The following is a 22,825-nucleotide window of genomic DNA, read 5'->3' as shown; positions in this document are numbered from 1 at the left end:
GATATATCTCCACACCATTATCATAGCTCATTATAAAAACAAACGCTGACTTTCTCAATAGTTCCGTTTCTGTGCTAAGTTTTGATTTTTGCCTGGACCTGTGGTGAAAAATCTCTAAGAGAATATTTTAAAAAGCATGCAGGTTGCTTTCCCCCTAACAGCTTAGTCAGAGGTAAAACTTCTAGTGTTCCAGTCAGTGGATCAGATTGAAACCCTGTCTTGTGTGCCCACTTTCTCCACTTGTGCAAGGACTACACTTTTCACTCATTACTCTTTCTGTCTTCAGCCCCCATACCAAATACCATCTCATTCCTGTGGGTTCCCCCCCCCCCCAATCCTATCCAACTTTTCAGTGCTGATGCAGCAGTGTCAACAGGGTGTACACTGGATCCTCTGGTGTGGGGACAATCACAGAGATCTCCTCAAGGTAAGGGAACATTTATTCCCTTACCTCAGGGTTGCATTGTGGCTGCCTCAGAGCTGGAAAGTTAGATAGAATTGGACCCTAAGAGCAGATTTTCAGGGGATACAGGTGCCTGGAGAAGGATGTCAAAAATTGCATCCCTCCTGCTAGATGGTCCAATCCTATGGGCCAGTGGTTTCTGCCTGTGGAGGGGTGGTGGGAATTAGGGTGGATCAAGGCATAGTGGGGTGGACTGCGGTGGCAGTGGCGTTTGCCGCATTCTGCTACAACCCAGGCTCAACATGTCCACATCAGGCTTCTCAGAGCTATGCCAGCAAAAGAGCTGGCATAAATCTAAGGAGTCCCATCAGGGACTATGCAGTTGCTAGGGAAGTAAGTATTTCACTTCTTACCTCTCCCTATGGGCCTAGTCCCCAGACAGCACAGTGGATGCAGTGGACACTATGCTGACAGCCCTGCATCCAGTGTACCATTACTGGATAGGATTGGGCCCTTAGAGGAACAGGAAAAAGGGTTTGGATCCAATCCATTGAGTGTAAAGGTACTGGAAGAACAATCAAACCTAGGCACTAAGCAGTGTATTAATATGATAAAATCACTGAAATGTACTAAGCTACTTGTACAGTATTTATGTTTTGGCTGCTCCCTGTCCCCACCAAGGGTCCATCATGACAAAATGTCTGGCTACAAGCCCGGGGCTGCCTGGTTTAACTGATACACTAACTACCTACACCTTTGATTGGCTCATCACTGAGGTCCACTTTTAATTTGGGACTGCAAATTATGGGCATACTTTAAGAAGAGCCATGCTGGATCAGGCCAAGGACCCATCTGGCCCAGCTTTCTATATCTCACAGAGGCCCACCAGATGCTTCTGAAAGCCCACAGGACAACAAGATACCTGCACCCTATTGCCACTCCCTTGCATCTGGCGTTCAGAAATAAGCTACCTCCAAAACCCAGAGGTTGCATACAATCTTGTTTATTAAGAAGAACATAAGAACAGCCCCACTGGATCAGGCCATAGGCCCATCTAGTCCAGCTTCCTGTATCTCACAGCAGCCCACCAAATGCCCTAGGGAGCACACCAGATAACAAGAGACCTCATCCTGGTGCCCTCCCTTGCATCTGGCATTCTGACATAGCCCATTTCTAAAATCAGGAGGTTGCACATACACATCATGGCTTGTACCCCGTAATGGATTTTTCCTCCAGAAACTTGTCCAATCCCCTTTTAAAGGCATCCAGGCCAGATGCCATCACCACATCCTGAGGCAAGGAGTTCCACAGACCGACCACACGCTGAGTAAAGAAATATTTTCTTTTGTCTGTCCTAACTCTCCCAACACTCAATTTTAGTGAATGTCCCCTGGTTCTGGTGTTATGTGAGAGTGTAAAGAGCATCTCTCTATCTACTTTATCCTTCCCATGCATAATTTTGTATGTCTCAATCATGTCCCCCCTCAGGCATCTCTTTTCTAGGCTGAAGAGGCCCAAACGCCATAGCCTTTCCTCATAAAGAAGGTGCCCCAGCCCAGTAATCATCTTAGTCGCTCTCTTTTGCACCTTTTCCATTTCCACTATGTCTTTTTTGAGATGTGGCGACCAGAACTGGACACAATACTCCAGGTGTGGCCTTACCATAGATTTGTACAACGGCATTATAATACTAGCCATTTTGTTCTCAATACCTTTTCTAATGATCCTAAGCATAGAATTGGCCTTCTTTACTGCCGCCGCACATTGGGTCAACACTTTCATCGACCTGTCCACCACCACCCCAAGATCTCTCTCCTGATCTGTCACAGACAGCTCAGAACCCATTAGCCTATATGTGAAGTTTTGATTTTTTGCCCCAATATTTGTGGATATTTTGGTTCTAGTGAACCAAAGAACATAATAAGAGCCCTAATGGATCAGACCAGTGTCTAATGTAGCATGATTTTTCTTACCGGTGCCAAGCAAATGCCTCAAAGAAACCCCCATGCCAGGGATGTGCTGGAATCACAGCACCGAGTCCCAAGTCAGTGCCCAAGTTCTTGACACATGTGACTTGAGTTCATATGAATTGCAAAAAATGCGTGTTTTCGCTTCTCAAATCTGAGTCATCTGCATTGTGGCCCATCCTTGCCCCACATTGGAAATGAAGGCAAAAGCTCTATTTCACTGTGGATTTCCTATTCACTGCTAATCAGAGCTGTACTGCCCTTTGGACCATAGAGGTCCCATGTATCCACCACTGACTTCTTTAGCTACAAACCAATGAGTGGTAGCTTTTCTTTAGGACATTAGATACATTTCTTTCAATATCTCAAAAAGGCATCTACATGCTATTAAAAAATACACAAATATATTCAAATGCAATTGATTAATTGATTAAAAGACAGATCATGAATCAACTAACGTTTTTTGATAAGTTGGAAGCCCTAATAAAAATAAATAGTGCAGGATGTGCAGGTATAGCAAAGGATAGATCAATGCTAATATCACCATGCCCTAGAAGATGAATGAATGCTCAGTTTTGTTTTCAGGGCAAACTCAGACAGGATGCTTTGTGTTGCTTTGATGCATTCCCTTTGGTCTCACCATTCCCCTCCCCCTGGTCCCATTTCAGAAATGCCTCCGTTTCAACCCTGATGCAGCTATCTGGGTGGCAAAGCAACAGATCCTGTGCACACTCAACGAAAGCCTCAAGGATGTATTGAACTATGGGCTCTTCCAACCAGCCACCAACGGGAGGGATGCCAAGTTCTTGGACGAAGAGCGCCTTTTGCGTGAATATCCTCAGAGTTTTGAGAAAGGAGTGCCATACCTGGAGGTAACTCTGCCAGGCCAACAGCACAATTTGATCAAAGGGCACAGGGAGGGTTGCCACTGCAAAGGGGCAGCTTTGATAGCTGCATGGCAGGGAGAACTCCACTGGATGCCATTGCTCCTGTTATAGCAGTAACATCCTTGTACAGAGGGCTGGACAGTCACTGGACTCAGGGAGCAGGAATCAGGCCCCCACACCGACCTGTTCCCTAGCTGCACCTTCTGCTATCTTGTGCATTCAGTATTTGTTTGCAGAGGGCAAAACTGCCAGGGAAGCATTTCTTCCCACATTCTAGAACCCTGGGTTCTAAATCGTAGAAGAATCTCTCCCCACATTCAGCCCTTGCTTTGCAGACAAGTGCTGAACATGCAAAAGGCCAGGAGGCATGGAGCACATTAGCGCAGGGGATATGGCAGGTCAACACATTTCTCTCTGATAACATCTATGTAGGGCTCTTGTCAAGCATGATTGAACCACATATACTGCTCATTGCATCTTCTTGCCACATGTGCATACGTGCCTCACCTGTGATAAGCAACACATGTGGTTTCATATACAGAAGTGACTTCTGTGGAGGAAACTGATCTCATGTGAAGCAACCCCGAGGTCTTTCAGTGGAAGTGGGGTCTTAGGATCATGAAGGGGGCTGGAGGGTCATTTTACTGTTTACTTAAATTCCATTTTGTTGACATTTTCAACAAGAGACAAAGGTGAAGTACATAAAGTGAACTAAAAGGTGAAAACCAGACAGAATTGATAGCACATTTTCATCCCACTCTTCCTCCAAGGAGTTCTGGGTGGAGCACAAGGTTATTTCCCGCATTTAATCCTCACAATTGCCCTGTGAGGGAGACTAGGCTGAGAGATGGTTACTGGCCCAAGGTCAACCACCAGCCTTCCTGGCTAAGAGGGGATTTGATCCTGCCTCTCCCCACTTCCAGCTACACTCTCGAACCTCTGTGCCTCCATAGATCTTATGTGCAAGCTATTGTAACATCTTGTAATGCCCCATTGTCTCATCCTTCCCAGTTCCGCTATAAGACACGAGTTTACAAGCAGACCAACCTGGATGAGAAGCAGCTGGCAAAACTCCATACTAAGGTAAGTGAAAAGAGACCTTTTCAACACCTTGCTGAAAAGCTTACAACAACAACAACAATAACAGTATTTATATACCGCTTTTCAACAAAAAGTTCACAAAGCGGTTTACAGAGAAAATCAAATATCTAATGGCTCCCTGTCCCAAAAGGGCTCACAATCTAAAAAGATGCAACACCAGCAGACAGCCACTAGAAAAGACACTGCTGGGGTGAGGTGGGCCAGTTACTCTCCCCCTGCTAAATAAAAGAGGAGCACCCACTTGAAAAAGCGCCTCTTAACAACTTTCAACACCTTGCTGAAAAATCACAACTTTTTCACAAGCAGATATTCTATGGCACTGACATCTTCTGTTATGAAAAGGAAGTGGGCAAATTGGACAACTGTATATAAATGGACTTATCTGACAGGTTAATGATGCATCTCTGTGCTTAAAAAAACCCCAATGCTGGGGTTTTTTAAAAAAAATTTTAAGACGTTCTTTTTTGTTAGAGACTGGGGAAGAAAGTGAAAGGAATAAATCAAGTTTGCAAAGTTTGGGATCCATGGAACCAAGGACTGGCCAGCAGGCATATATGGTGGCTTGCCAATTTCTTGACTACTCCTGTAAGAAGCAACAGCCAGGGAGGGCTATTGACTTCATGCCCTATCTGTAGAAGTTCCAGAGCTTAGCCACAGTGGGAAAGCACCTCTGGACAGCGTAGGCCACTGGACTGAAACAGCAAGGCTCTTCTCATATACTCTCTATTTCATTCCCAGTCAAGCAATAAAACCAGGAGGTTTATTCAAGTCTTTGACATGCTGCCTTACATGTTAGGTGAGGAGTATTCAGTATGATGGGTTGCACATTGAGCAACCAGGAATATATCCATAAAAGCACTGAGATAAGCGTTGGCAGCTAGAAGACAGAGGTGGAACGTCAGCACACCTGTGGGCTGGATAGGATGACAGAGTTTCTCCAGATGCTTCCTGATGCACAAAGAGACAAGAAACACCAGAGCAATCCATTCTGTTGTCTGGATGTGGTATTTCTGGATTTATATGGATAAGCCATTCAGAGGATGAAAGTGAGAGCTGCCCATAGAATACAACAGCAAAACCCAGGTTTTTGACAGTCAGGTGTCTGAACAAGGACACAGCACCCTAAATAAAAGAAAGCATGAAAAAGTTGAATTCTTACTCTTTCTAACTCAGAGCTTGTTGCATATGAAACTGTTATTATTTATTTCTTTAAGTTCATACACATTTTAAAAATAACCCTGCCAGGGCCAGTACAACCCATTATTCCTACGTTGCAGGTTGGCTGAAAAAGGCTTTAGATCAGGGGTGCTCACACTTTTTTGGCTCGAGAGCTACTTTGAAACCCAGCAAGGCCCGGAGATCTACCAGAGTTTTTTTTACAATGTTCGCGCCATCATAACATATAACACTTATGTGTACAATGTATGTTGGTGTACCTTGAGCCCCACTGAGTATAACAGGACTTACTCCTGAGTAGACATGCCTAGGATTAGGCTGTGAGGCTGCAATCCTAGCCACACTTACCTGGGAGTAAGCTCCATTGAGTACAATGGGCCTTACTCCCGGCGTTTCCTCCCAGAGGCACCTGAAGGGGGGGGTCGGCACTCCGCGATCTACTCATTTTGCCTCGCGATCTACCGGTAGATCGCGATCCACCTATTGAGCACCCCTGCTTTAGATAGTCCTGCAATGTGGTCTAAGTGGGCCCTCGGTATCTACAGGAGATCTAGGCTCCTCCGCGGGTACCAAATTCTCTATGAATTCTCTATGAATCAAATTCTCTAGGAATTAAATCCGCAGCTGGAGGGCCTCAGAGGACCTCCCAGACATGACTGGAAGTCACAGGCACAAACCAGGAGTGACTTCTGGTTGCACCCACGAGGTCCTCTAAGGTCCTCCAGCTACTGGTTCAGCTTCCGTGGATACTGAAATCTGCAGGTGCTGAGCCCATGGATGAGGGCCACTGTCCAATTAAAATTGCAGCTTAGAAGTGGGGCAGAGGCTGGCTGGAATTTCCAGCCACAACACTCCTCAAAGGTTACAGCAATCTAGTCACATTGCCCATCACACCCAGCCCAGTCCAAATCCAGTGTTCTATTGCATGCAGAAGCCTTGCGCTCCATTAGCTTGCAAGCAGATACGTTGTACTTTTAAAAGTTAAACAACAAGAGCAAAGATGCGTTTTCAATACAAAATAAGATAACCTGAGTTAGAAAGATTGACTCCTATCTTCAAAGGCACCCTTTGCTTTTGAGGGGTTGGACCCCCGTAGCACAATCACAGCTCTGCTAACATCATGGGTTTCTCCACTCTTTCCAATAGGCAGCTCTCATATTCATCTTGTAGGAGTGTGTGTGTGACTGTCATCTTTCTCTCTCTCTACACCTACACAAGTTGTAAGAATGCATTTTCCTTCCCTGCCCACTCAGCACACTGGTCCTGCTGTCCATGCCGCTGGGTGCTCAATGGGCATAACACTGAAAAAGGAGTACTCGCATAAAATCCAACTGTGTGTAGACCCAGATTGCACAGTCAATATCCCAGATAAAATCAGAGAACCGACGGCATAATCTGGGCATACGCATGCTGGATTTTACAAACATGCGTCTTGTCAGATGTTGTGCCAATGCACTGATGTTTAGTTGCATGGGAGGTGGGACAGGTAGCAGGGAGGGTAAGGAGCAAAGGCATGGTCTCACTCTTGCACCTATCATGCATATGGGAGTCATCTGAGAATGACTGTCACCTGATAAGGCCTCATGGTTTGCTGAAGCCCACACCTGAAATGACTGAACATTCACCCAAACTCAGAATTTAATTTTTTAAGTTTCCAAAGACACTACCAACACATTTCCAGCTTTTGTTGTGATGAGGACTAGAAACCCTTTTTTTCTTTAAATGAAAACTGTGGTTCTTAATATTTCCTTCAAGCACATGGAACCTGCAGCAGAGGTCATATTTATTTATTCAAATCTGTGTTCGAAGCTGTGTAGGGCTGTGAGTCCCTGTGGCTCTTCTCTCTTCAGAGCCTGCCCATGACTGTGCCTGCACATGGCATGGCTAATTAAGCTTCTTATTGACAGGATGAAATATTGTTTAAATGATTTAGATCCCACCTTTCCCCCTGAATAAACAGAATGCGCAAGGCAGGTACAACATAGAGGGGGGGGGGAAACAGTAATGCCAAAGGTCTAGTGGTAGCAGTAATGTCATGCCACTGTTGCCTGCAATGGTGCCACTGGAGGAAACAGCCAGTGGCTCTGCACATGCACCAAACTCAGCTGGATGCTCCAACAGTGCTGGTAAGTTGGCAGTGGGGGTGGGCCGTGGGTAGAGGGATCTGGGGTGTTTTGAGGGAAGAACCAGGGGCATGTTGGGGAGAGAGGGGGTGGATCCAACAGCAGTCATGCACGCCAGATCCTATCCCCATACCCCCATCCTGGAACACCCTCTGGTTCTCCTTGAACTTATGTCAGCTCCATAGCTAGCATGGGTTCAAGGAAAACCATAGGCAGCCAGAAAGCCTACGTGGAGGTAAGTAAAAAAGTGTTTTCCTACCTCTAGTTTGCCTTCCGGTCTGCCCATCCCCTACCAGCATGCAGCACAGTCTCTGCAAAAATGGTTGTGTGCAATGATGCAGAAGGGGATAGGACTGGGCTGTATGAGTGCTAGAACCGTTACGCTTTTAAAAAAAAATTTTTTTTAAAAGGAAACCTGAATTGTAAATATTCTGAAACCAAATGCAAGGGATTTCTAAGTAAGAGCAAGTGGCAAGAAATGAGGTTCATACTGAGATAATGGCCACAGTCCTGAGAAAATAAGCATGGTTAAGTCTTCGTGGAAGGTTATGCATGTAGATTATCCTTCGCCATTGAACTAAACAGAAAAAGCGAAGCCTTTGTGGGCTGTGGGCTCTGTGTGCACACTGGAACTCCTCCCATGCCTGAAAGAAGTTCTGGGTGGCTTAAAACACCAGGCCCAACTCTTCCGTTTCCTCTTTGCAACCCACAGTATTTTGTACCCTCCTTTCTCTACCCTTCAATGGCTGTCACTCGCAAATCTTTTCCCAGACGGGGTTGAAGAAGTTCCTGGAGTACGTGCAACATGGAGCAGCCGAGAAAGTGGCGCGACTCCTGGACAAAGGGCTGGATCCCAACTATCATGATTCTGACACTGGCGGTAGGCATCAGGGGCACAAAGGGGGAGGGTGGGTGGTGTCTCAGATGCCAGCTACACTGTTGCCACAGTAGTGATCTTCTGTTTTCTCCTCAGAGACCCCTTTGACTTTAGCTGCGCAGTTGGATGGAACCATTGATGTGATTCGGCTACTATGCCTGGGCGGAGCCCACATTGACTTCCGGGCAAGGGATGGAGCCACAGCGCTGCACAAGGCTGTGTGCTCCCACCACTACCCAGCCTTAATGGTAATTCTGTTTCCTAAACCCCTGATACCCCCAGTGCTAAATTGTGAGAAGCAAAACAAGGACCAAGGGGAAGCACGATAGAGGTTCATAAAAGGATGCATGGCGTGGAGAGAGAGAACTTTTTCTCCCTCACCACAATACAAGACCTTGGCTAGGGAGGCAAGATGTTACCCAATGAAAGTCAGCGGCAGTCGTTTCAGGACAGGCCCAAAAATGGACTTCACACACTACACTGTGGAATGCATTGTCACAGGATGTGGTGACAAATGCATAGTCTGCCAAAGGCTACTGGCCCTGATTGTTGAAAAGAAGCTCAAGAGGCAAGCCAATAGATAACAATCGTTAGGACTTTCCAGTGTATTCAAAGCATTTCACATGTAATCTTGTGAGTATGTATGGTTATCTCCATGTTGTAAGAGGGGCTTGGGGCTGAGATAACCTTGTCAATTCATGACAGAAGTGAGATGCAAACCAGAGATGTCCTCATCTGTAGCTCAGTCAGTGCTGGTCCAAACCCTGGCCTTCCTGAGATAATGCATTACCTTGTCACCCCTAGCTTTTGTGCATGCACGCATGCTCATGTACTCACATGCACACAACTTCTTGCAACTCTTCCTACTTCCCTGCCACCTCCTCCACATCTTCTCTTCTCCACTAGCTAGCTGATTTTAAAAATTGAACAGAGAGCCTGGGAAGCAAGCAGGAGAGGAGAGTGGAGTAGGGTGGTCTGGAGTGTCTCCTTAGAGGAACAGCAGCTGGCTGGGTGCCCAGCCGGGGGGGGGGGGCAGTGCGATGGGCAGACAGAGGGCTGCATTTGCGTGAGCCACCCCCCTGTCTGAAGCAGCTGCTTCATACCACCTCATGAGTGGGCCAGCCAACTGGGCTGAGCTTGGTCTCTTAAAGACTATGCTGCACAAGCTTCTTCTGTTGCCACTGAAAACCAGTTGCTAGGGGAAATGATGGGGGAAGAGCTTTTACCTACATGTGCTTCTTCTGGGCTTCTTGAAGCCATCTGATTGTCACTATTGGAAACAGAATAATGTCTAGGCGGACTTTTGATCTGATCTAGTAGACCAGTGGTTCCCAAACTTTATAATACCAGGACGCTCTTTTTTAAATGACACCCTATTGGGACCCACCCAGGTTTACCATACTTTTTTTTTTAAAGAAGCTCTAGAAAGAAATATTTATTTATTTATAATAACCAGAAAAAAAAAACCCTCAAACATTTATCTCCCTATAGTTACACATGCTTGCAAACTGCAGGAGCTGAGGTCTTTGCAGTGTAATTAGCAGCTACAGTATCTGATTTTTGAATAACCTCAGGGCTTGAGGCAATTAGTTACCTGATCTTTCCATCGTCATCATGACCCACCAAAAATCAGGTTGCGACCCACCGGTGGGTCCTGACCCACTGTTTGGGAACCACTATACTAGAGCATTTCTTATGAGGGGAGAGTACATGGAGTTACCTGTAGATCTTTTTCACAGCCCAGCACCTTAAGTTAAGACTTGTATGGTTTCCTTCTTAAGATGACAAATGCAATTTAACATAGTGAGATCCACGCCATGCATTGCAAGCCAAGGGTCAACAGAAGGATCCAACAGGCTTTCAGCCTCTGAATCTATAAAGCATACATGTGTTGTGCATGCAGTGTATAAAGCAGACACTAGGAATACTTTGTACATGTGGGTAGTGAACACCCTGCATATCCAGCATAAGAAGGAACTTAAAAATTGTATGAGAGAAAAAAATATTCTATCTGCTCTGTATGTGTGGGCTGGGTGCACATAGTGTTTATTCTGTGGTCTGCGCATGCGCACATGTAGTGAATGCTATGTTTATGCAACTTGTGCATATGTCTGTCTCTGGGTTACAGTGAGACATTTTGTGTGCAGCAAGCGAACATGTACACTTTCTGTACACAAAGTGTAAGTGCATCACATGGGTGAATTTGTACAGTGAAAATTATGTACCAACCTCTACTGCAGCCAAAATATATGTGCACATGAATGTGTTTATGATAAATATGTGGGAAAAATCTATCTCAGTATGTGTGGCATCTACATGGGATGTGGTTTGAAAGGAGCATGCGGGAGATATAGCACTTACATTGCAGTACATCTGTCGTCCCTGATCCAGACATAGGAGCATGCAACAGCTTGAAATTGCATGGAGTAGGATGCCTTACATCTGAAAGTGTACTGAAGTGTGGATATTGATCTGAAGGTGCATTCACATCCAGTCTCCATGTGCAATCTCCCTCTGCAAGAGAATATATGCACAGAAGCTGTATCAGTGCACAACTCTCTATTGCTGAATCAGGTTTAAGAGTATGTTTATGTGGTCATCAATCATATATAAGATCTGGCCAGATACGTGTGCAGCTCGCTGAGTCTACCAACTGCATGAGTATCGATTTCAGGGTTCAGCACCCTCAGTGTGCATGGACAGTTCGCAACGTGCATGCACCATGCTTGCTCAGTAAATGCAGTGTAAGCATACAGCAATAATGCACATCATGTTTGTAAGTGAGCATGTGCACAGCATTATTGATATGTGTTGCAGTTCTGCCCTGGTTTTGCCCCTGCCCATATTCACTTTGTAAAGAGGCACACAGAGGCAAAAAGATTTTTTACGGCTAGGTCAGTGTTTCTCAAACTTACCCTGGTCACAGCCACCCTGTTGTGGTGGCACCATCAATTTTGATTTCATGAAAACTCGTGTAATTCTAGGTGGCAGCACCTGGGAGAGCCAATAAGAAGAGGCTGCTGGGACATCCGGCAGAGCCCCTGTGAGTTTGCTGCTGCGCCCTTGGGTGCCAAGGCACACAATTTGGGAACCACTGAGCTAGGTTGATATGCTTTGCATGCCTTTAGCTCTCCACTGACCACCTTGGACACAGTTCTAAAGTGAAGGAAGTAAAGAAGGGACAAAAAAACTAACGTTACCGTATCCCAGACAACTTCTAATAACCTCTGGTATTGTTATTTTTACATCACTTGGCACCTGCACAGTCAAGAAAGAGGGAACAATGTTTTAATTCATCCACAGCCTTAAAGCTGACTTTGCCTTTTATATCTTTCTACCTGACTCCCGTAGGCACTCTTGGACCTGGGAGGCTCACCGAATTACAAGGACCGCCGTGGGCTGACACCACTCTACCATACGGCTATGGTTGGAGGTGACCCACGTTGCTGTGAGCTTCTGCTCTACAACCGGGCCTACATTGGCACCATGGATGAGAACGGCTGGCAGGAGATACATCAGGTGAGACCTCACATGCAAGTCAGGCCCTCCAGCACTCTGAGATTCCATGTCTGGTGGGCCCCCCAGTTATGTGGGCAAGAGGGCTAGCTACCCATCTTACCTCCTGTGTGTGTCTCCTGCCAGGGCTGACTCCAAGCCTAAAGATTGAGGGGGGTGGCTGTGCCTTGTTCCTGTCCATCTGACCATCTAGCCCCACCTTCCATTCCTGACCTCTGCTTCTCCACGTCCCAGGCCTGCCAGCATGGAAATTCCCAGCACTTGGAACATCTGCTGTTCTATGGCGCTGAGCCAGGGGCACAAAATGCATCTGGGAATACAGCACTACACATATGCGCGCTCTACAATAAGGTAGGTAAGAATGAAAACACATGCAACATTTTTCAAGTAGGCGGGCAAATCTGGAAGTGCCCTCCTTGCATTCACTCCCAACATATTTTTCTTTTCCAGAGTTTGGTCTCTGGGGAAAAAAATGCTTCTGTGACTTTAAGTTAGAAGGTGGCTGTGCAGAAGGTGAACTGATTGTTAAGTCACCATAAAACCTACCCACCATCGCCAGGGCAGTTTTGCGCTTAAAAAAAAAAAAGAGCAGACAAGTACATGAATGTTCATGTGGTGCTTTTTAAAGCAGTGGACAACTTGTGAAAAGCATGGGGAGTAGAGGATCAATACTAACAATGGACTCAGCGTTAAATTTGCTAGTTTTAGTGTACATGTCTGTCATTTCATCTGTGCAGAAGCCCGTAGCTTTTGAATTTACTGTGAGCTCTGTTCAGTGGAAAGGGGCCATATTTAGAGAATTTGACAGGAAATCCAGAATAGTGTCACTGGAATACACAATGAATTTTTTTAAGTGTATTATTCTGGTTCAACACTCAGTTTGGGGAAATTTCTGCAGGTTTTTGATTCTTTTTCTCTGTACTGTCAAGAAAGGAAAGGGGAATTAGCATCATTGAGAGGACAGCAAGGGCCAAACTAGACAGTATACAGATGGCATGACTGCAGCTTGTGTGTTGGTTTGTTAAAATGTAAATAGTTGTCATACAGGGTCCAATCTTTATTGGGACTATAGGGATGGGGGGCTTTAACCCTGTGTCCCATCACGGTCCCAATCTAGATCAGGGCCCCCTAAACAGCTTTTGATCTGAAAGGGAAACTCTCATTGGCACCAATAGGAACTTTTGGGGCAGATAGCTATGGAGAAGGGACAGTTCAGATCGAGGTCATTGGGGGAAAAGGGTTAATGCCCCTCCCCTCAGGTCCCAATCCAGATAGCCCCTATACAACAGCTATTTACATTTGCTTCTATTCATATTTTCTTGGGGTTTTGTAAAGTTACCCTGCTATTTACATTTTAAAAAACAAACATGCAGGTCCTAATCACCCAATCTGTATGTCCTCTAATTTGGCCCTAAGTGTGTAGATGCAGAGGAACAAAGACTGGGCTATACGTTAAGGGAAGTACTTTCCCCTGATCTCTGGACTGCCCAATCTAGATGAACTTTTGCAGTTTCAGGTTTTCACATTTTCAAGCTATTCTATACATATGAGTTAGAAACTTAAAACAAAAAATCTCAAATTATATAGGTTATCAAATTTTCTCAAAAAATTCAAATTTTCAGGGGCTTGCTGTTATTCTGCTTTCAATCATCACATTGCATACTTTGTTACTGTTAGTAAGTTTTGTGTGTATTTTATTGATTTTTTTAACCCTTTCATGACAAAGTGTTGAGGTATTTTAAAGAATGCTTTTAATGGAAGTAGAAAAAGGAAATATGTTGAGGACTTTGTGAAATGTATGAAAATAGAGCTTATTGGAGGAGTTGGGGAAGAGAAACAGGAAACTATACAAAGTGCAAAGGTTACCTTCTAATATTATGAGAATTTTCACCCAGAATCCTCTCTGGGCTCTTGCGTATGCTAGAAATCTGCCTTCAAATGAAAACTTAGTATTTATGTGATCCAGGGGCTAGAGCAGGGGTCTCCAAACTTTTTGACCAGGGAGCCAAATGAAATATCTGGCACAGTGCTGAGGGCCGGAAAAAAATTTAAATATAAAATTTAAATAAATAAATTAGAGATGTAACTTAAATGAATGAATAAATGAATGAGTGGGCTCATGCACTCAGCCTCTCTGGCCCTCAGAACACCCTCCAGTTGCAATCAGAGCAGAGCTCGGGTCGTGTTCAGTCAAGTGGGCCAGAGGTTTTCAGGGGACAAGAGGCTGACCGCGGGCCAGATAGAGGCTCACTGTGGGCCGCATCTGGCCCCCAGGCCAGGGTTTGGAGACCTCTGGGTTAGAGGGTTGGTTTTGGACTGAAGGACCTGTATTTAAATCCAAGCCTATACACAGCTTCTTTGAAAAACCTTTTGCAAGTAATTTATTCAGCAGCCTCAGTTTTCCTAGTATGTATAACAGGAAAAAATAGTATATTATGTATATGTCATAGGGATTATGTATGAGGATGAATGAAAAAAGAAAATCTCATTTAACCACTTTGGGCCTACAAATGTACATTCTTGGTACAATATCACACACACAGGTCTTTGGAGGCACACACTGATTGACAAAGCTGTGGATCCAAGTTGTGCCCTATTAATTCCTTATCTCTTCTCCCATTCCCATCTCTAACCCCCACCTCCAGGAGAGTTGTGCTCGCATCCTGCTATACCGGGGAGCTAACAAAGAAATCAAGAATAACCATGGTCAGACAGCCTTCCAGGTGCGTGGTGAACTGATTTCCATGAGGCACGCTGGCCCTAATTTTAGACCGGACATCACAAGACCTAGCCCCCAAATCTGTTCTGAATTACTGTTATTGTTGTTAAAAATATTTATATGCCGCTTTTCAACAAAAAAAAGTTCACGAAGCGGTTTACATAGAAAATAAATGGTTCCCTGTCCCGAAAGGGCTCACAATATAACAAAATGTAGAAGAAAACACCAGCAGGTAGTCACAGGAAAAGACACTGTGCTGGGGTGAATAGGGACAGTTCCCCCCCCCACACACACACACACATTAAATATAGAGTGCCACTTGAAAAAGTGCCTCTTTGCCCAGTTACCAGGGGCAACACATGCCACATATCCACCCTAGAGCTAGTGAATATGGATGTCCATGCATTAAGTTTGACATGTTTCTCTTGCCCTCTGCAGTTTTGACTAAGTTCTCCTGTTAAAAAAGGGTAGTATTTTTTTTTTAACAAAGCTGCTGCCCAAATAACTGAGGGCAACTTTTAGAATGATTACAAGTGTTATAAATTGATTAATCTAACCGATTAATTGATCAAACATTATACACACCTTAGGTAGCGGTCATTGCAGGAAACTTTGAGCTGGGGGAGCTGATCAAGAGCCACCGGGACTCAGATGTGGGTGAGTTTGATTTGGAGGGGTGGGTGGGTGAGAATGGAAACTGCTAAGTTTGACAAAGGCTACACTCCCTCCCCCATGGCATTTCTCTCTCTCTCTCTCTCTCTCTCTCTCTTACTCACACACACACACACACACACACAAAATATCCCTTTACACTTTACTTTACTAAAGGCAGGTCCAGCCTTCCATGAAGCCAGTTGAGATGGCTGTCTAAGGCAGCAGATCAGTGGGGGGAACCTACCTCTACCCACCTACTCACCTCCATTATCCCTCCACTAGTCTACCACTTCCCTCCTGCACACTTCCTCTTCTGCTTGTTTCCCCTCTTCTTTCCCAATCCAGGTAGTGGGAGGAGCAGAAATTGCCACATCTCCAAGTAAGGGGGGCAGCATTTGACACTTCCCCTCAAGCATCAGGAAGTCTTGGGCCGGCCCTGCTAAACAGATTAAGGACCCAGTCCTATCCAATTTTCCAGCAATGGTGCAGCCACAATGCAGCCCTGAGGTAAGGGAACAAATGTTCCCATAACTTGAGGAGGCCTCTGTGACTGCCTCCCCACCACAGGATGCAGTGCATGCCCCATTGGCACTAGAAAATTGGATAGGATTGGACCTTAAGGCTGCAATCCTAGCCACACTTTCCTGGGAGTAAGCCCCATTGACTATAATAGGACTTACGTCTGAGTAGACATGGATAGGATTGGGCTCTAAGAATTTTTACTGGACTTTGAGAACTCAAACAAAACTACAAGGATTTTGGGGCAAAATGACAACTGGACTAGCTTAAAACCAGAGTAAAGCCTTTTTCACTAGCAATGCTTACTGTGGTACAGTCCGCCCTTTTTATTCATGGATTCAGAACCCACAGATTTGACTGTTTGGGAAACACTTCCATGATGCATTCTGGCACAATACAGGTCCAGGGGCCTCAGCATGTCCTGGAAATGGCTTTCGGGAGCACCACAGACTGCCCTGCAGCTCTCCAGCTTGCCATGCTTTAAAAAAAACAACTTGTTCAACCATTTTTAAAAGGACCTGGGTTGTTTTTTTTTTTAAACTGTGATGCGATTTAACTTGGAACGGATCCCTCGTGGATAACAATGGATAACAAGACCTGTATACTCATTTTCTGCATCCAGAAAGTGAACAAAAAAATAACCTTGGCTAGAATGTGCATTTGATTTAGAAATTCTTTTTTGTATTAACACTGTTCACAAAGGATATTTTCCAATGTCTTAACAATAGCTTGTCGGCAGGGTTCCCCCTAAAAATCAGTGCCACTACACAGAGAGTTCCCAGGGTGGCACAGCAGTATCTTCCCCACATTCAGCGATGATGTCAACTGAGCTCCAAGCTGTGTGGAGAGAGCTGTATGGCCAGGTGGCTGCGAAGCTTAGCGGGAATGCTGCTCGTCAGGTTCTTCCTGTATTAGGGCATGGCATAAAGCATCCCTGTTTCCTGCAGCCTTGTTGTCATCACAGAGATCAGGGACAGGAAAATCCCATGCAAGTAGAAATTTGATGCAGGTGGGGGGACACCCAGGTAGCAGACTGGAGGGGGGCACTCACCTCATCCACACATTCTTCTCTGACTTCTGGATTGGAAAAGGGAGAGGGAGATGGAGATGAAGAGGAAGTGTGGAGGAGAAAAAGAGAGTGGTGTGCTAGAACATCAAGATGCTGTAGCCCACTCTTCCACACTTCTGTTCCGTCTCTCTCTTTCTTGTCCAATTCAGGGAGATGAAGGAGCAGAGACTGGCACATCACCAGGTAAGGTGGACAGAATTTGACTCTCTCAAGTCAAATTGCCAAGGTAAGGTGTACCTTGACAATTTTAGTGTCTTGTCAGTGTGCCTTGAGATGAAAAAGGTTGAAAATCACTGCTCCAGAGAATATGCGGAACCTTCACAATTCATAGCCATGCCTCTGGCTTCTGAGATTTCAGCAGATGTTGCCAACACTTTTGAGTGTAGTATAACGGCAAACAGGAGGGCTAGAAACTTTTTATGTGAAAACTGAGATTCTCGGGAGGGGGGGCAGAATTCATTCTTTCTCTGTGCTCCCGCAAAATGGCATACACACAGGTTCACCCTAGGCTTCCTCACAACCCACCAAAGTTTGTAATGGCATGGTGAAAACCCAAACCCTCCCATCAACAAAGCAGATCAACTCTTCAGTCCTCCCCTTGCCTCAAAGTATAGTCCTTTGCAGCCCATCTCCTCAAAGGTAGCCCCCATCATTAGTTCTCCTCCTCCCCAGTTACCTTACTAAAAAAATATCTCTTGACACCATCATCTTTTTCAGTTCCATTTCAGGAGACTCCTCAATACGTCAGCCGGCGTCGGGATGGGTCCCAGAGCCTGACTGTGCCCCATACCTTACTGCGGGCTAACAGTGACACCAGCATGAACCTTCCAGACTGGATGCTTTATGCCCCTTCATCCACCCCTTCATCTACCACTGTGGCTGTGCAGGGTCAGAAGATCACCACAGGGACCCTGCGCAGTTCCAGCAGCCCCCGTGGCGCTCGCAGCCGTTCCCCATCACGTGGGCGCCACACGGACGAGGCAAAAAAGCAACGGGGGCGACCCAGGTATCCTTGAGACTTTAGACCTGACCTGCCTGTGCATGGATGAAGATGACCTGATTGGCACTCCAGAGTAGGGTGGCTGCTACTGGACACTGGGGTCCAGTGGATTAGGGTGCTAGTGTTCTCCAGGCCTGGGCTCTCCAGGGATAAACTGAGGCCTTCTCAGCTGGAACCTGAGCTGGAACTTCTGTGTGTTTCTGGAAAAGGGTGGAACTCAGAGACTCTTTATATTATTTCCAGATCTCTAACTGGGTATGATAGAGCTCAGAATCAAGACTGAGGGAATCAGTGAGAAGGTACTGGTAGTCCGGTGAGAGGGGAGGTTGAAGGCTACTATATTCACTGAGAAGGGAATCTTGTAGCCAGTACTGTCCTTGTCCGGCCTGCAGGATGTAGGGCAGCTGATACAGCCTCCGCCCCATCTTGTGGGCCAACTGGAGACCAGGCCGTTTGGGAGAGTAACAAAAACGCTCACTTACCTGCTCAGTTGTGCCATGGTCCCCTATGGGCCCTATCAGATCTACCCCATCTCCTTTGCTTGCACAGGTCCGTCAAGGTGGAGGGCTTCTATCAGGCCTGGGACAGGGGCTCTGGATACCGCAGACACTGCTGCCATTGAGATCCACCCCACCCCTGTCCCACCCCCTGCCCAGGCTGATCCCGCCCTGGTCCAAAGCCATCAGGGGCCATTCTGAAGCCTTTCAGGGCATTCTGAATCACTCCCTGCATTCACTGTGGCTATTTTTAATTGCTCCCAGCATCCACGGCCATTCTAAAGTCTTCCAGGCCATTCTGAAGATGTATAACTAATTTGATTTTCCCCCTAACCCCAATGATCCAATTGCATCAATGTTTCTGTATCCATGGATTCAGTATCTGCAGGAATTACCAGGAACTTAACCCCTGCAGATACTGAGAATTATACTGTATAATGTTGGAAATTTCTGGAGGCCCTGTTAATATCTCTGGGATTGCTTTCAGGAGTCACCTAGAAATTGATACTGGTTCCTGGAGACCCCAGAACAATCCTGGAGGGTCGGCAACTCTGCCCCAATTCCCATACCAAAGATAATCTTGCAAGTCTTACCCCATCTGCTGTTATGCATTTTAAAAGGTTAATGTTCAGAACTCACAAAATGTACCTGCCTGTATCTCGGTCTCTCTTTCCCTCTTTTTCTTGGCAGCTCCAGTGGCTACCAGAAGGAGTCAACTGGAGGCAGCACGCTGAGTAGCAGGGGAGTGAAGCGGAAACTCTATTCAGCTGTGCCTGGCCGCACGTTCATGGCTGTGAAACCGTACCAGGCCCAGGCTGAGGGTGAGCTCTCCGTCAGCAAGGGCGAGAAAATCAAGGGTACGTTGATCTCTGTGCACGCCCTTGGATCGGCCAGGGATCATCCTTGAGCCCAGGATGCCTGGGGTCTTGGAGAAAGCCCAGCAGGCACAGCATGGGGGTTCTCAAATAGTGTTGTAGCCAGCCTCCCTGAGTGAAGAAATCAAAAGACTCAGGAATCTGAAAGGACAACAAAGGGGGGATCCTGAGGACCATCTGGATCTATAGAAAAATGGAAAGGGTGTCAGGAAGGATTTTGAACCTCTCTCTGTAGGGAAGCTGACCCCAACCTCACAGTTTGAGAACCCTGAGCTGAGCTGATGTTGCAGAAGTTTAGGGTCAGGGCAAGTGAGAGATGTGGCTTTTGTTTTTGTGTTCGGTCTTTAGTCGGTGTCTAGATTGTTTCAGTGTGCATCTGTCAATCGCCATACGACGAGCTCATGGTCTCCGAGTGTGTGAGTTTATGTGTAGAGTAGAACTGCTAGAACAGTGTGTTGTGAAACAGCTTTTGTAAAACTGGTATCTGAAATATAAGAGGTGTCTATTATATTCCACACTCTGAAGGTGGAGATGTGAAAATAAATGATCCTGCATTGTATCCAACAGAGTTGTGTTGCTACAGGACAGTGATTCTTAAATTATGTTGGATTGTGGACCACACTTCCAATTTGCTTGTTGCCTGAAGATTGCCACATTCTCTTTGGTAACTGTCACTACATGGAAAGCATTTTTGAAGGTTTCCAAAGTGAAGTTTCTTCTGCATTCCAGTGCAGTTGTACTAAGCAGGCTGAAAATTCACAAAAAAGTTTAAAAAGGAATGTTCTTGCACAGGCAGAAAAGCCAGCTAGAGCACACCCTAAATTAGTACTGATTTAGACAATGATCAGAATAACATCTACACATAGTAGAATATTTTTTATAGTGTGTTATTAAAAATACAAGAAAAACAAGGCCACTAAGACAATCACTGTTATTTGATCTCACATTACAGGGGCTTCAGCTAGTGAACAGTAAGAAGCAGAGTAGAAAAGCATAAACTTTATTACGACTGATCTACAAACAGCTCTTCTGTATTCAGACCCTTATAAACTGTTAGTTTAATGGGCAGCTGGTCAACAAGTAGCCCATTTTTATGAAGACATAGGGCCAAACTAGATGAAATTATGGAAATCTGTGATTGGATAGCCTGTCTTTTTAAAGTTTTGCAAAAAGTATCTGAAGTAGAAAGAAGATTCAAGTCAGGATCAAAGTGGAGGGGGGGTTTAACCCTTTCTTGCTGTGCTATTTTCTTGATGAACCCCCCCCCCCTCAAAGTTTATGCTTGTCCATTAGGGAAAGCTTTATGGGTACATATACACTTTCTCTAAGGGGACAAAAAGCAACTTGGGGTGTGTGATTTCATTGGGAAAATGGTATTGGGGAAAGGGTTAAACATCCCATTCCCCCAGAGCTACAGTCCTGTGATAAATCAGCACACATGCACAGACACACACACACACAGAGCTTCTGTTTACTAACATTTAAAGAGACAGAAGATCCCATCACAGGTCTCTGTCATCTTGTCTAGCTTGGCCTTTAATCATGAACATAAACAATAGTGTTTGGAAGGAACTTGATGGATACATCAAGGCATTGACTTTCCTGCTGACTGTGGCTCTGTGTGATTATGACCTTTCAAAAAGGCAGCAACCATTCTGCGTTTAGCAATCCGGTACATTATTAGGAAGTCTCAAGACATTATGCAGCACAAATGACTGGAGGGAAAAAAAACTGCCCAACACTAGGATTTGATTTCATTGAAGACCTGGTCAGTGCCTGCAAAGAAGGAGGTGGGCATGAGACTGTAGAATACTGAGGTGGGAGAATGGACTTTACCACTATCAGGGGAGGGGAATACATTTCTGAATGCTCCCTTACCTTAAAAACTTCCTCTAGATCAGTGGTTCCTAACCTTTAGGGGACCACGGAAGCAAAAATTGGAATTGTCTTGGGCCACATGCAACCCTCCACCCCACACACACACAAAATACAATTACATTTTTAATAATTAGAGAAGATTTATTAGATTTTTTTATAAAGAGGATTTGTGGGTCACCGCTTTTGTTGTTGGCTGCAGATGGTCCATTCTCCAACCTCTCTGGTGGTCTTGTTCAGGGAGACACTGGAAGGTGATCTTTTTGTTTGTTTTCTGAGAGCTTGTGGATCACAGGTCTCAGTGTGGGAACCAGTGCTCTATATAATAAAATGAAATATCAAGGAGAAAGTTTTATCATATCCTCCTCACAAGCATTCATAAATGGCACCCCCCCCCCCCCGTGGTCAGAAGTGGTACAGAATTCTACCACCTTAGACTAACTGCTTTTTTTTATGTGTAGACCACACTAAAAATGACAGCCTTAAAAGCACCAAATGGCTCCAGCTGTTTGCTTCTCTGTAGAAAAGATTCCAGACACTACAACTCAGGAGCAGTTGTTTCCCCTTTTCCTGCATTTCATGCATATAGTTGTATTGAACTGCAGAGGGAAATGGGCTTTTAATTTTGGAAAAAAAATCTTCAAGAATGTCATTTTGGTTGTGGTCGCAGGGACCATGTGAAAGTGCAACACAGACTGCTGATGGACCACCGTTGAGAATCAGTGCTCTCAAATGCATGCTTAAGTATTTTTCCCAGAATCCTTAGGGCTATGGGAATGTTACATAGAACATATGCATTTTAATTGCCATATTGTCCTCCCTCCAGCCCACCACCCATTTAACTCTATAAACCAGGTATTTTCAAAGCAGAATATGTGAGGGGGAAAATGGAAAAGATCCACTTGGAGATCACTAGGTTATCTGGAATAACCTGTAGAGCAAACACTTCAGGTGCTTTTAATGGATGGGGGAGTGAAACATAAGGGACAGTTCCACAACACAGGTCCCCTCCCAGCTAAACTGTGTTCAGTGGCCATTGTTGGGTTGGCCAGTTCAGGCACCAGGAAAAGGTCCATGACCATCAGACCCCCTCCAATCCAGCCTGACTCTTCTCAAACACCCCAGTACCATCCAGCTGCTGCAGATTCTGCCCCTCATTTGCCTATGGGGCGGAGCAGTCACTCTCTGCTGCTGTCCCCCAATAATCTAGCTGCCTTGGGTGCCCTTCAGGAAGAAAGGCAGAGTAAAAATCTAATAAATAAATAAATCTTGGCCTCATTGCCTCCAACATCCTGGTGCTGGCACTAGCGGACTTTGCTTTTCTCCTTGAGGTCATGTGAATCCCAAACATGGGCGTATCTGAAAACTCCCAACACAGGATTCCAGGTACACGCTTTCAGTATAGCAAAATAGCCAATTCAAAGCACAATCCTATACCTGTCTCCTCAGAAGTAAGTGCCATTTATATTCAGTGGGTCTTACTCTCAGGAAAGTGTATATAGGATTGCAGCCTCAATCTCATTTGTTACTCTGTTCAAGACATTCTTCGCAACCGCCCTCTGAGGAA

The 22,825-nt window shown here is 45.4% G+C and overlaps 1 protein-coding gene across 1 annotated transcript in view; it reads left to right on the top strand.

The window, feature by feature from the left end:
• The window catches only part of SHANK1 (SH3 and multiple ankyrin repeat domains 1), a 69,830-nt gene that overhangs the window by 4,647 nt on the left and 42,358 nt on the right, over nt 1-22,825 (top strand). Inside the window, exons 2-11 of the mRNA XM_066627996.1 lie at nt 3,039-3,242; nt 4,269-4,340; nt 8,429-8,537; nt 8,631-8,782; nt 11,886-12,053; nt 12,285-12,401; nt 14,696-14,773; nt 15,360-15,426; nt 17,729-18,017; nt 19,199-19,365. Coding sequence (XP_066484093.1) covers nt 3,039-3,242; nt 4,269-4,340; nt 8,429-8,537; nt 8,631-8,782; nt 11,886-12,053; nt 12,285-12,401; nt 14,696-14,773; nt 15,360-15,426; nt 17,729-18,017; nt 19,199-19,365 — 1,423 coding nt within the window. The remainder of the gene's footprint in view (nt 1-3,038; nt 3,243-4,268; nt 4,341-8,428; nt 8,538-8,630; nt 8,783-11,885; nt 12,054-12,284; nt 12,402-14,695; nt 14,774-15,359; nt 15,427-17,728; nt 18,018-19,198; nt 19,366-22,825) is intronic.

This window comes from Tiliqua scincoides, chromosome 5 (genome assembly GCF_035046505.1).
Source record: "Tiliqua scincoides isolate rTilSci1 chromosome 5, rTilSci1.hap2, whole genome shotgun sequence".
NCBI classification, from domain to species: Eukaryota; Metazoa; Chordata; class Lepidosauria; order Squamata; family Scincidae; genus Tiliqua; species Tiliqua scincoides.
This window is presented reverse-complemented; position numbering and strand designations above follow the sequence as displayed.